Raw genomic sequence first — 14,099 nt, 5'->3', positions numbered from 1 at the left:
GAGCCTCTCTAGGCGATTTGTTGGACTTTGACTTGCTACTCAACTGTATTTAACCTATAGGCCTCGTTTGATGTTTACGTCTTACGATTAGATTTGAATCGATAACGCTAATTGAAGATATGGTTTAATGATTTTAAATCGAGGGATTAGACGTCTACTACCTCCAACGGGGACACAATTGTTTCCACTTCAGAATGGTTAAAACTGCTTTCAAGTGTGATTTAGTACTACTGTCGGGTGATATTTTTCTTTCCTTGTAAGTGAAGTCTTAAAGTTCAATTCTTGCTAAAGATGAATTTGAATCATATTATTGTTAGCTCATTGTGAGGTTAAGATCATCTCTTCCTCTTAGTGTAGATAATATTGTTTGTTCAAAAAAAAAAAACTGCTTTCAATATAAAATAAACAAAAGTGCTTATGGACCGTCAAAACACTTGAGCATTTTTATGCGCTTCTTCTAAAAGCACTTTTGAGCAAAAAAAATCTTTCTACATAGGCATCCACAACGGCCAATTATCAAATAAGCATGTAGTAAGTTTTTGGGAGTCAAATTTGCAATGAATTGGTGTTGATCCAAATGCAACTTTATCGGAATTTCAAATGTGCATGGTATAATATAATATTAATAATATAGACATGTTGATGAGAAATTTTCTGTCTTTTCGAACACGGAGCGGTATACGCTATACTATAAATTTTTATATAATTTGAGGGAATGTTTGCTTTTTTAAGTGTTTATCTAATTATTAATAACCTTTGGCTATTATCATATGTTTCGGGCACGCTAAAACATCTTCTAGATTGAGTGAGTTTAGCAACAAGTAGGCGACACTAGTGGCTTTTTAGTTGTAGATTAATAGAAGTATTGATTCTCTCCCTTTTATTCTCATCTCCTTCCCTCTTCTTTTCTTATGTATTATTTTTTGTCTTATTGTCTTTATAAAAAAAAATCAATATAAGATGTTGACATGATTAAACCGTAAATGTTCAAATAGAAAATGAGAGAATCCTCCTCCGAACTAATGGACTGAGAAAGAAGTTGATACAATCTGACCATGTCTTTTCATATACATATTTTAATGGGAGACATTATGGCCCTCAACAAAATCAAAAACCACTCATTCATTTTTGGGTTAATCTCAGTTTACTAGTTTCTTAATTTTCAACATTTGACACATGAAGTTTTTTTCGTCTAAGTTTGGTACCTAAAATTATAATTATGGGACACTTCCATACATCCGTTAAGTTTTCCATCAGAACCTCAGTTAATTGATGACGTGACATCCATGTGGACAATGTCTGGACGTCACGTGTCAATATGGGCCCACGTGAATATTAAAAAAATAAAAAATAAAAAAAAGTTTTATTTTTCCTTGCAAACCCGATCCGTCTCCTACCTCACCCCCCCCCCCCCCCGCCCCTGCCTCCCTTCTCCCTCCCTTCTCTCATCTACACCCACTCATCCGCTCTCTCCCTTCTCTCATCCTTTGCACCCACCTGTCTGCTCCCCTCCCTTCTCTCTCCTCCATAGGGATGAACAAATACCCATTGGTTATGGGTAACCGTTTAGATAAATAAACGATTATGGGTATAACCGTTTACAGCGAAATTTTAATGGGCGGTTATGGGTATTAACCACGGTTATAAACGGGTAACCGTTTACCCATTTATTTTATATATATAAAACTAACACAAATCATGTTCTCGATCCAATAATACTTAGCACCCAATAAATTAGCAAGGAATTTATCGGTCATTATCTCAATAACACTGCTACATGAATGATGATTCTCATCATCAAGGAATTCACCAAATTAATTTACATTCCTTATGGGTAACCGTGAAATTGACAAAAATGATTTGACAGAAATATCTTCTAAACAATTTTTGTAACCCAATAATACTTAGCAAATATTATATTTACCTTCATTGGTAACAGTTAAAAATATTGTCCGTAAACTATTATTTCAATTATTGGAATGGTATAAGGACTTCAAAAATTAAAATACGGAAATGTATGATGAATGTACTATAACGATGTTAATTGTAAAAAAGAAAAGAAAATTATGACAGTTTTTTTTTTTTAATTTTCAAGTTGTTAAAAAACATGTAGACGGGTGAAAAAGGGTTAATGGTAAAAAAAAAAGAAAAAGATAAACGGGTTAAAAAAGGTAAATGGGTAAACGGGTATTAAACGGTTACGGTTAAATGGGTATGCGGTTATGGGTATGGTTAACCGTTTATAAACGGTTATGGGTATGGGTATAACCGTTTAGGCAATTACCTAACGGGTAAACGGTTATGCAGGTATGAGCATAAACGGTTATGGGTAAATAACCGCGGTTACCCGCCCGTCATAACCGTTGCCCATTCCTACTTCTCCCCCCTTTGTAAAAACCTAACCCTAAAATCTAAGGAGCCTGAATCTAAAATTGATCCAAAGCAGCTCTAGTTCGCGAGCCACCCGAGGAAAGAGAAGAATCGAAGCGCTGAAGCAGATGAGCTACCACGTGTCGGTGCTGCCGCCGCAAAAAACCCATAAGCAGACCATTGGCATTCTCTCCTTCGAGGTTGCCAATGTTGTGTCCAAGACCGTCCACCTCAACAAGTCCCTCACCGACTTTAAGATCTCGAAGTTTAGGAAGATGATTGCAGGAAATGGAGGGGGCGGTGACAGCAAGGAGTCCAGAGGAGAGGAACACAAGGTTAGAGAACATGTGTTGGCGGATTTGGAATTTGCTATGGGTTTGGTGGAATTTGAGGGTAATGATATGGGATTGAGCTTCTTCAATTGATATTCTTGGTAGAATTAGAGGTGGATTTTGGTTTCTTCCTTGGAAGAAGACGGATTGAGTTTGCAAAGAAAAATATTTTTTCTTTTTTATTTTTTTCTTATTTTTTTAATTTTTTAATTTTTTAATATTCACGTGAGCCTATATTGACACGTGGCGTCCAATTATTGTTTACGTGGATGTCACGTCATCAATTAACGGAGGTTCTGACGGAGAACTTAACGGATGTATGAAAGTGTCCCATAATTATAACTTTAGGTACCAAACTGGAACGAAAAAAACTTCATGTACCAAATGTTGAAAACCAAAAAACTTTAAAGTAGTAATTGAGATTAACCCTTCATTTTTTTATATATGATATTCTATTTACGAGAAGGAATATTCCACTCTCGATATTGGGTTGAGTCACATAATAGATCAGTTATAGCTATATATATATATATAAAGAAAAAAAAAAAGAGGACAACTAGTGGCAAATCATAGTTATCCATCCGTTACGGGTCCGAAGAGGTTATGGGGAATTTCACTCTGCATGTGGCCAATGTCAAGCAGACTCATCACTTCAGAGTATCGAATCCAAGACCTTCTACATTTTTTTGTTTATTAGAGAGCCGCAGTCTGCCCTTACACTGGATCACTTGTTGTGTGGTTCAGTTATAGCTAAATACAATTGAACACAAATATTACACATCTTTGTTATTTGTGTGGGACTTTAAGTAAAAAACCTCTCGCTTACGAGTGTTGAGCAACTGGACCTAGTAGTGGTTGATGTTTTCTCATAACTTTTCCCTAAGTGTTTCATTTTTAATCTAAAACTAAGTACTCATTAGTAATCACGACTAGAGTCACTAATTTGAATAACGGCTTAAATTATATTGATATGATGCCCGGTGGCATCATCTTGATACAAGTAACAAATCTTTTTTTTTTTTTGTTAAACGATATATTTGTTAGATTAGATGTTAGATCAGGAAGCCGACAGAGTTCGAACACACGCCGTAGTGCAAGGACAACACTCATCTCCACCAATGTGGCAGATAACCACTTGCATACTAGTAACAGGTTTGAGTTAAGAGGTTTATGTTTGGATTTATTTGTTTGGTTAGTGCTATACATATACTTATTTTTACTTCTCACATATCTCTCTTAATTTTCGACTGTCAAATCGAATGAGTTGAAGAAAATCAATGAAAAAAAAATAACAAGAGTGTGTGAGAATTAAAAAATAAGTGTGTGAAAAACACTATTCATTTTAAGGCCACCCATTTATATAGTTTACTTAAGAAAGTGCCATTATTTTAAATAAAATCGCACAAAGTCTTATTACTTTAGGATTTAGGTAAATGTAATTCCCTCGTGTAAATTAATACAAGTATCGTATGATAAAAATTTATCACAAAAATACGTCACTCATTGCGAGGGGTGAGATAGAGGCATAGAAAAATAATCTCTCGAAATAACCAAGTTTTTCTACACCTTAAAACTTCATTTATGCATCGTACTAAAAATATATAAAACATGTTACTTATCTTAATCCTAACTTTTTCATTCTTAATGTTCATATATGTACCTGTTCTTCATTTGCATATGTTGGGATTTTGGTGGACCACAAAAAGACTTGAATTTGTATCTTAAATTTGTAAAAGAGAACATTAATTAAATTAAAAGGGGTTTATACGCCGCTTGATTATTAGCCAAAGTACTTAAGTACCACATCATCAACCTACATTAATTAAATAAAAAGAGGAAATATAATGACCAAACACTTTAATATTTTGTGAACCTACATATTCAATAATACTCTTATAATTAGTGCGTCCATCCCATAAGGATACGTTTAATTACAAATCATCGATTTATTTTCGAGTTTTTATTTGTGATTCAATATAATGGTTCGTTTTTAAATTAAGAAAGAACACAAAATATTAGTGAGACATATTTGTGAAGATACAGACTATCTTAAAGTAGGTATAAACTCTATAAAACTTCAAAGTCCACTAGGATTGGCTTGTTGAAGCGTATGTCCCGCGTTTTTTGCAAAACTCATAAGGTTATTACCACATTATATTGAATAGTTCCACTACTAAAGCCTCGTTTGGTATTATATTTTTTCACAAAAAACTGTTTCACTTAATTTAATCAGTAAAAAGGTTTTTGGTAAAAGTAAAATATCCTGCTTATTTTCAAAGCAACATGTAGGTTGCTTGAATAAAAAATAGAGTTGAGCCTTTAATAAATATTTTCAATTTTTGTAATACCTTCATTAATTTTTTTTAATAATATTATTTAGCCTTCCGCACATTTTATCTCTTAGAGAATAAAATGATCGCTACAACCTACCACTACAAAACTAACCTTACACAATCAACGCCATTAGCACCACCACAACTGCCACCACCACCACCATAACCACAACTGCCACTACCATCATTGTCACCACCTTCATTGCGCCACCGCCACCACCAGCGTTACCACTGCCCCTAGCACCATTATTACCTCTACACCCCAACCACCACATCCCACTATTAGCACCACCACCATATAACCACAACCGTCACCACTGTCACCACAACTACAACCGTCACCACCGGCGCTACCACCGCCCTAACACCATTGTTACCTCTAAAGCCCAACAACCACATCCCACTATTAACACCACAACTGCCATTACCACCATCATCCCCACCATTGTCATCGTCACCCCCACTTCTATTACTATGTCAATTTTGTCACTGTATACAATTACATTACTTTTACATTAAAATTATTAAACGCTTTTACACTGCTTTTTTTACACACATCACTTTTAAAATACAATTAACCAAACACTCATCTATTTTATTTTACAGCTGATTATTCTTAAAGAACAGCAGAAACAATTTTTTTTTAAAAGCACATCAATCTCAAACTGACCCTAAATCTCCCATAATGATATACAAACTACATGGTCAAATATTCAAGTGGTTAAAAAGTAGAAATATTAAATCTCTCTTTCAAGAGATGGCCATTTGCATAATACAGTAATGTTTAGTGGCTCTTTTCCCTCCATGAGAGTTTTTTCCATGTAGTTTCCTCGAGACGAGGTTTTTCCAGAGCCACGTTCTTTTCTATGTTGTCTGTACTCGTTTATTTGGTCGGTTATGAATGAAATCCTTTATTACCTTTAAAAAAAAATAAAAAAAAATAAAAAAAAAACTAATAAAAAAGATTTGAAAACTTTGAGTTTTAATAATAAAGACAAAATAAATGGTAAAGTAAATAGTACCATGATTAACTTTTTAGTGTGAAAATATGATTTTTTGTTAAAATGAACAGTACTGGAAGCTTTTCGTTAGAGTTCCCTAAAAAAAACTACCTCAGGCTAGCAAGATCTCTTGGCTGCTATTAACCATACTTACATATAATTTTATAATTTCAAGTACAATTTTAGTCCTGGATCTTAATCAGATTGTTGATCAAGCTGAACCAGGATCCTCTCCTGAGCAATTCCCTAGGGATTCTGCAATCTTGTTCGTTCATTTTATATCGTGCGGTCAGTTTTCGTTAGGTACTATTCATATTTGAATTTTAAAATTTAAATTTTAAATGATTTCTGACCGCACGATATACAATGACCGAACATGATTGCAGGATCCCTAGGGAATTGCTCAGGAGAGGATCCTGGTTTGATCAAGCTATATCTAAACTGCTTATGGCTTTTTCTCTAATTAATAAAGTTGATTAACCTTAATTAGTATTTGATTTAATTTCCACCCTTTATGTGCTAAGCTACTGACGTCTTCTAAAGTTGCTTTAGGCAGATTCAACTGTGCAAATAACTCCTATTCAAGTGATCAAGTTGCCCATTAGAAAATTTTAAGTAATATTTTCTTTTGATGATTTGTAGACTCACACTTAGTTTCTTCAAATAGGAAAAAGTTTCATCAAATAGGAAAAAGGGAGTTGGAATGCATCATGAAAGGGTCTCCATAAAAAGAATGATTCATATGTGTCACATGAATAGCATTTATTTGAAAAAATTATTGTACGCATTGGTTTTATATATATATTATCATATAAGTTGAACTTATATGCACATTGATTCATTTGTGTCACATGTATAGCGTTTATTTGGAAAAGTTGTACGCGTTGGTTATATAACTTCTTTTTTTCGTTCAAGCATGTTGAACTTACATGGGTTCTAATTTTGTGAGAAACACTTTATGCCTAACTTGTGCATACAAGAAATTTTGGAACTCTAAGTGAATCATGAAAGCATATATTTCAGGACTGTCACTCATTCTTAAATTTAATATTAGGTTGATTAAGCATTCATACGTTTTAGTTTATTGGGCGATCAATGTTCAGTGAATTTGTTTAAACACATAGCATGACACCATGCTAATCTTAAGGCGATATACACCTGCCTTTTTAGATAGTCAATGTCGAGTTGACTTTTCAATAGCTAGAAACTTTATTTATGGACTAATGACTATGGAATACAAGTCTCCCCCCCCCCCCCAACCTTGTTTAGGACATTGCTTCCATACCTTAAATCTCATGGACTCATTCATAGTGTATTATGTCTATAATATAAAACCAAACTTATGAATGCATTAATCTTGCCCTATTATTAATTAACTAAAATGAATTTGTTACATAATATCCAATATTACGAATTTGGCTTTAGGGCACAACTCTAATAGGTTAGCCAATCCCAATTCGTGGGTTGGGTTGGGTATGTGGGTTTATTCAGGTTCAGGTTCAAATGAGTTCGATCTTACTTGGGTTGGGTTCGGGTTTGTCCAACTTTATCGGGTTCAAATGAGTTTTACCGGCCCCCGAAAATGATGGATAACCATGGCTTGCCACTAGTTGTTTCTCTTTAAAAAAAAAATTGGGTTAGGTCGAGTTGGGTTTGAACGAACTTTTTACTTCATTATAACAATTGGGTTTGAAATTGGTGGGACCATAACGAATTCAAATTGACCTTACCCAAATTGCATATCTTTCGATAACCCATTAAAGAAAGGAATTTACTAGGAAAATCTTGTTTATTCAATGAGAACCGAAGCATTTCATACACCATTTATTTCAATTTCTTTTTTACTAATAGGCAATAGGTAATAAATAAGATGGTGATAGTCTGATAGATTAATCTAATGACCAAATCTAATCTAATCTAATCTAATCTAATCAACAATTAAAACTGTACTCTAAACGCACCTGCCACCACCGCTTCAAATTATAACTTTTCACCCAGGTGGCAGTGGCGCACTACATACGACACTAATTGCCTTCACTTGGATGTCGTACGAAGCGCCAACAGGATACGCACATAGGGCAATAAGAAATGAAGTTGACAGGTTTCGCAGACCGTTTCTGTTTTTGTGCAAGTCAGTCCAACGGGCGGTCAGGATTTGCTTACCCCTTTCCCAAAAAGATCAGCCCCCGTGACGTCATTCCTAGACGGCGACACGGACGCGCCGTTTCGTAATTGAGTGGCGGCATGTAAGTTGTAAGGCCCACATACCCGAACACGGCGGGAGCAAAAAAAATAAATTTAATACGTGGACGTTCGTGACAGGCTATTGTTGAGTAGCCGGGTCCCATGCTCATAAGCCCGCCACGTCAGGCAGGGTTTTCCTTTCCTTCATGATTTCTAATTTTCACTTTTACTTTTTTAAATTTGGTAAGTCCCACAACTTTCCATTTTGGAAGGATTTTAATCACATCTTTAAGAAAAGAAATTTCCTTTTATAAAAGAATCAGGTGTGGCTTTGTCACGACTATCTATTTTCTTATGAGCAGTGGCGAAGCCAGGAATTCTCTGGAGGAGGGGCGAAATTTAAAAAATTTAGGGTCCACAAAAAATGTGAACATTCATTTGAGGTTTAAGTCTAGGATTTGCAAGAAGATTATTTGAACTACCCGTAGGAGAATTTGCACTAACCGAAATATTCAAAAGAGGATTTGGACTATTCAAAATAGTCGAAGGAGGGTTTGAACAACAATATTATTTGAAGGATGATTTAGCACCGTTTCTCGTTGTATCGTCCTATTACTTAATTGTATAATTAGCAAAGTTTTAAAAGATGCTAAGCTCTAATCAGGCAATGAACATGACTTTACACTTAGGCGAGGGCGTAGGCAAATTTGAATAAATTTATTATATACCGTATAAATAATTGTCTATTTATTATATAGCTTATAATATCCAAAAAATATTTATTATAAAACATATAATATATAAAAATATTGACAAATTTTCTTTATTACTTTGTTGAATTTGATGGGAAGAGAAAGAAATAAAATAATGAGGAGTTCGTAATATTTTACAAATTATTTTTTGAAGCTCGTATAAATTTATAATGAATTTTAAGATAAATAATAGTGTCAAACAAATGGCTTAAAAAATATTAAAAGAGTGGTCAAATAAAAATCTGACAATAATTAAAAAATAAAACAAAGCAGGTTAGGTGGTGCCAATTGATTGGCCAATATTTAAAAAAAAAACAAATTGTAATTAAGAAAGGTCACGTGGGGTGGGATGGGAGAGAGAGAAAGTCTCTCTCTTCTTCCTTTCTCTTCTTCTTCATTAGAACCAGAGTTCCATAACTTATTTTCCATTCTCCTGAAACTGCAAAATGTTCGTTCCTCATTTCTTTGGCCTATGTTTTTTTTTTTGTGAAAAATAAGAGAGCACACGATCAGCCTGTGCTGGGATAAAGCAGGGACATCCAAAAGGCCGAAAACCATACGGAATTTCATCACATTCGACGAGACCGGAGGGGCGGAACCACCACTCCTGGGCTTGATTTCCAGCGAGGGGAGGGGCGGCCGCCACTCCTCGCCCTCACGTAGCTTCGCCACTGCTTATGAGCGAAAAAGAAGCTTCAGGAAAATTTGAGTTTATGCTTTTAACTGTAAATTATGTATCATAGTATTAATTAATTTAACATAATTATCTTATTATTTGTCCGAACTCTAAACAAAAATCCCAACTTTGAAGATGATTCAATTTTTGTTAAGCACCTACAGGTCTTGTGTTTTGAATATATTTGATGGTTAAATTTGATTAAACGATATAAATTAAGTGACGAAATAGGTTGGTAGTATAACACCCATTGGCACTCTAGAAAATTACTTGATCTATGGTGTATTTTTATGTTTCTTTAATTGTGTCTAAGTGATCGTGAAACGTACATAATTATAACTTGAAAAATAAATTAGATTAACAATCGTTTAATTATTTAAATTCAAATTCCTTAACTTATAGTGTGAATGAGAAAATTTAAGATTACTTAAGATTTTCAAAATGATAGAATTTTATTTTTTATAATTTGTGAATTTTATTGGTTAGTTAACTTAAAAGAACAATGAAATTTGAATATGGATTTTTGACTTTTGAACTATCACTTATAGAAATTTGGAAATGACACTCATTTACATGAATTTGAACTTCAGGATTGGAGGCCCCAAATTCCGATATTTTTTTCTATACTGAAATTCTAAATTTTTATATTTATGAATCCAACAAGGAAATTGATTAGAAATCGTTTATGAAGTAGACGGAAATATGGTCCCCAACAACTTTTTGAGTGGGAAAATACATTTATCTAACAAGTTTACCTCACTGTAGTGTCTTATGTCACTGAAATATCATAAACGTCTGTTTGTAGTGTAGTAAACCGTATCTTATAAGTTGTAGGAAATGTTAAGGAGACTATCTATTTAAACTATATGATGTGATTGTTGAATAAATTATTATTTAAATATTCATAAATATATTTATTTTCTATTGATAACATATCATATAATTTATAAAACTTTAACGAAAAGTTCCTGGTACCATTTACTTTAATAAAAAATAAAAAACCCCATATTTTTACACTAAAAAGTCAATCATAATACTATTCACTTCACCATTTATTTTGTTCTTATCGCTGTAACTTAAAGTTTTCAAACATTTTTCCATTAATTTTCCTTATAATTTACAACTATAAACTGAAAATTGATCCATCTAACATACTCTCTTTGAGATTTTAGCTTGTCCTCTTTTCCTTCGTTATATTTAAAATCAAATAATAAGAATAAACGAGGCCATTTTACACACTTCACACTTTGTAGTTTACTCTTCTCCCTCTCACACGCTTTCTCTCTAGCTCTCGGCAAAAACCAAGTTGTGAACCCGTTGTTTCTGGACCTCTAGTGTTGTGTATGCACTCCTCTCTGTCCCTCTCACTTCCACTCGCACTCTATAAAGTTTCAATCTTTCGCACTCGAACTCACTTTCCTGCTATTTTCTGATCCTGGGTTTCTGTTTTTGTAATGTGAGTGCAGTGATTTCCGGTTCCTTTCGGCCGGAGAATGGCATATATGTGCGCGGACAGTGGAAATCTAATGGCGATTGCCCAGCAAGTCATCCAGCAGAAGCAGCAGCAGGAGCAGCAGCAGCAACAGCGCCACCATCACCACCAGCCGCCGCTCGGTGCTTTCTCCCTCACTCCATGGCCCAACAACAACCACCACACTCCCACTCAAAGCCCCAATTTGGGCTTCGGGTTGACCGGGTCGGGGTTTTCAGACCCGTTTCAGCTTCCGGGAAGTTCCGACGCCGGTGGGGAGCCTGGGTTTCCGTTTCCTAACTTGGATCACCACTCCGCCGGGTTTAGGTTTTCGGATTTGGGCGGCGGTGGCCCGGCCGAGTTCGACTCGGACGAGTGGATGGATAGCATAATAGGCGGTGGGGATTCAACGGATAGTTCCAACCTGCCTTCTGCTTGCGACACGTGGCAGGGGAGCAATTCTGATTTCGGTCTCTACGGCGCCGATCCGTTTCGACCCCACTGCCCGAGTCGACTCAGCAATCCCTGTTCTCCGCCGTCAGATCTCAACCGAGTCATATTCTCCGAGACCCAGAACCAATTGCCAGCGTGGACTTCACCGCTGCCACAGCAACTACACCAGGTTTCGGTTAAGGAGTCCAAATCAACCGACCCTCAGTCACTCCAAAACGACGCCGTCGGAGTGTCGTTAAGGTCGCCCGAGATCGAGTCAGAACCGCCGCTGCTAAAAGCCCTCCTCGACTGCGCCAGGCTCGCCGAGTCCGACCCCGACGGCGCCGTCAAGTCTCTGGTTCGACTCAGGGAATCGATCTCGGACCACGGAGATCCAACTCAAAGAGTCGCCTTTTACTTCGCAGAAGCGCTGCAAAATAGAGTGTCGTTTCTGCAATCAGAGAAGAGCTTTACGACTGCGCACGACACTCCTTGCGAGGACTTCACGCTGTCGTACAAGGCCCTGAACGACGCATGCCCGTATTCCAAGTTCGCCCATTTAACGGCGAACCAAGCGATACTCGAAGCGACGGAGAGAGCTACCAAGCTCCACATAGTCGACTTCGGAATCGTCCAAGGGGTCCAATGGGCGGCACTGCTGCAGGCTCTCGCGACCCGGTCCACCGGAAAACCAGTCAGTATTCGGATCTCTGGCATACCCGCTCCTTCTCTTGGGGATTCTCCGGCGGCCTCGCTAATTGCTACTGGAAATCGACTCCGAGAGTTCGCGAAGCTTCTGGAGCTCAACTTCGAGTTCGAACCGATTCTGACTCCGGTTCACCAGCTTGACGAATCGTGCGTTCGGGTGGACCCGGACGAGGCCTTGGCTGTGAACTTGGTGCTCCAATTGTACAACCTGCTTGACGAGAAACCAACAGCAGTTCAATCGGCTCTGAAGCTGGCGAAGTCTCTGAACCCACAGATTGTGACTTTGGGCGAGTACGAAGCGAATTTGAACCGGGTCGGGTTTGCCAGCCGGTTCAAGAACGCATTGAAGTATTACGCTGCGCTGTTCGAATCGTTGGAGCCGAACATGATCCGAGACTCACCGGAGCGGCTGAAAGTGGAGAGGCTTTTGCTGGGTCGACGAATTGGCAGCTTGGTCGGGCCGGAGCAACCGGGAACCAAAAGAGAACGGTTCGAAGACAAAGAGCAGTGGAAGTATCTGATGGAATGCTCCGGCTTTGAGCCGGTAGCCCTCAGCCATTACTCCGTCAGCCAAGCGAAAATCCTGCTCTGGAACTACAACTACAGTTCTTTGTATTCTCTAAGTGAATCTCCACCTGGGTTTCTCTCTTTGTCCTGGAATGAAGTTCCTCTGTTCACGGTTTCTTCATGGCGTTAATGGGTTTTGCTTCGATATCGAAATCGGGTTATCGGGTTTTCGCCAGGTCTTTTTTGTTCTGGGCTGGAGCCTGTTAGTTTCAGTACGCCATTGACAGCCATTGACGGAAATCAGAGATGGAACTCAAGACCCTGCCTTAGTGAAAACCCTAACAGTTAGTAGTTACCATCAGTGTTAATTTTGAGCTTGTTGGGTGGCAAATTGCTTGTTAATTTCGTAGTTTGGTTCCTAGGTTTTTTCAACTTCCTCTGTTTTTTGGCTTCTTGGTTGGGGCTTTTCTTACAGGTTTGACGTTTAAAACTATGAAATATGACTAATTGTAAAGAAGAAAAAAAAGGGCATTGAAATGAAAGGGTAAAAGGGTTCGGCCCCCTTTGTTCTCTGTAATTCTGTTTGTAAATTTGAATCTTGATATTGAGTTTAGTTGCTATTTAATTTCAGCTTAATTCTTTGAGTAGTGATTTTCACTCTCGTTTTCTCGTTTTGGACCCGTTTAATTTATTCAATTCAAGTCAATTCAAGACTGGAAAATAACAACTAATCATACTTGGACACTAGTATTTATTTTTTTTAATTCGTTCAATAATATTTAACACGTGTTTTATTGTTTTAAAATATAACGGACATGTTTAATTTTTCCTAGGACTTAAAAAACAAGGAACATATCAGTGGACAAGTTTGAACCGGGAGTTAAGAGTCGGTGATTTTATTGACAATAATTGTTGGGATAGAAATCATCCGATTGAAGTTGTTGATCAGGACATTGTTATTCTTTTATCCTTCGCAAAATCCAATGATAGATTTGTGTAGGGTGCGTCAACTAATGGATAATTTTCAATTAAGACTGGAACTTGGTTAATGGTTGCAGAGTCATAACCAACGGCATGAGAATAGACAGAAGTTACTAAAGAAAATGTGGAAACTATTGATTCTCCCAAAGGTGAAAATGTTTCCTTGGCTTCTAAGGATTCGTTTGGATGTGCTTTTAAAATAACTGAAAACGTTTTTAGAGAAAATGTTTTTTGGTTTCAAGAGCACTTAAAGTGCTTTCTGCAAGAAGCACTTTAATTGCTTTTCCATAATATACTTGCATTTTTACTAAGAATTAGTTCGAAAAATATTTTCAACAAAAGTGCTTTCAGT

General features: G+C 36.8%; 1 protein-coding gene across 1 annotated transcript; it reads left to right on the top strand.

Annotated features, from left to right (window-relative positions):
* Window positions 1-10,842: 10,842 nt before the first annotated feature.
* Window positions 10,843-13,402, top strand: LOC126604949 (SCARECROW-LIKE protein 7-like). Its single transcript, XM_050272282.1, has 2 exons — window positions 10,843-10,989; window positions 11,115-13,402. The coding sequence occupies exon 2, from the start codon at window positions 11,142-11,144 to the stop codon at window positions 12,954-12,956; it is 1,815 nt and encodes a 604-aa protein (XP_050128239.1). The 5' UTR covers window positions 10,843-10,989; window positions 11,115-11,141; the 3' UTR covers window positions 12,957-13,402.
* The last annotated feature ends 697 nt before the right edge of the window (window positions 13,403-14,099 follow it).

This window comes from Malus sylvestris, chromosome 2 (genome assembly GCF_916048215.2).
Source record: "Malus sylvestris chromosome 2, drMalSylv7.2, whole genome shotgun sequence".
Classification (NCBI taxonomy): Eukaryota; Viridiplantae; Streptophyta; class Magnoliopsida; order Rosales; family Rosaceae; genus Malus; species Malus sylvestris.
The sequence above is the reverse complement of the archived record's forward strand: the minus strand, read 5'-3'. Positions and strand labels throughout refer to the sequence as shown.

Coding starts and splice junctions, on each gene's coding strand:
- LOC126604949 (XM_050272282.1), top strand. CDS start 11,142: ATGGCATATATGTGCGCGGACAGTGGAAATCTAATGGCGATTGCCCAG.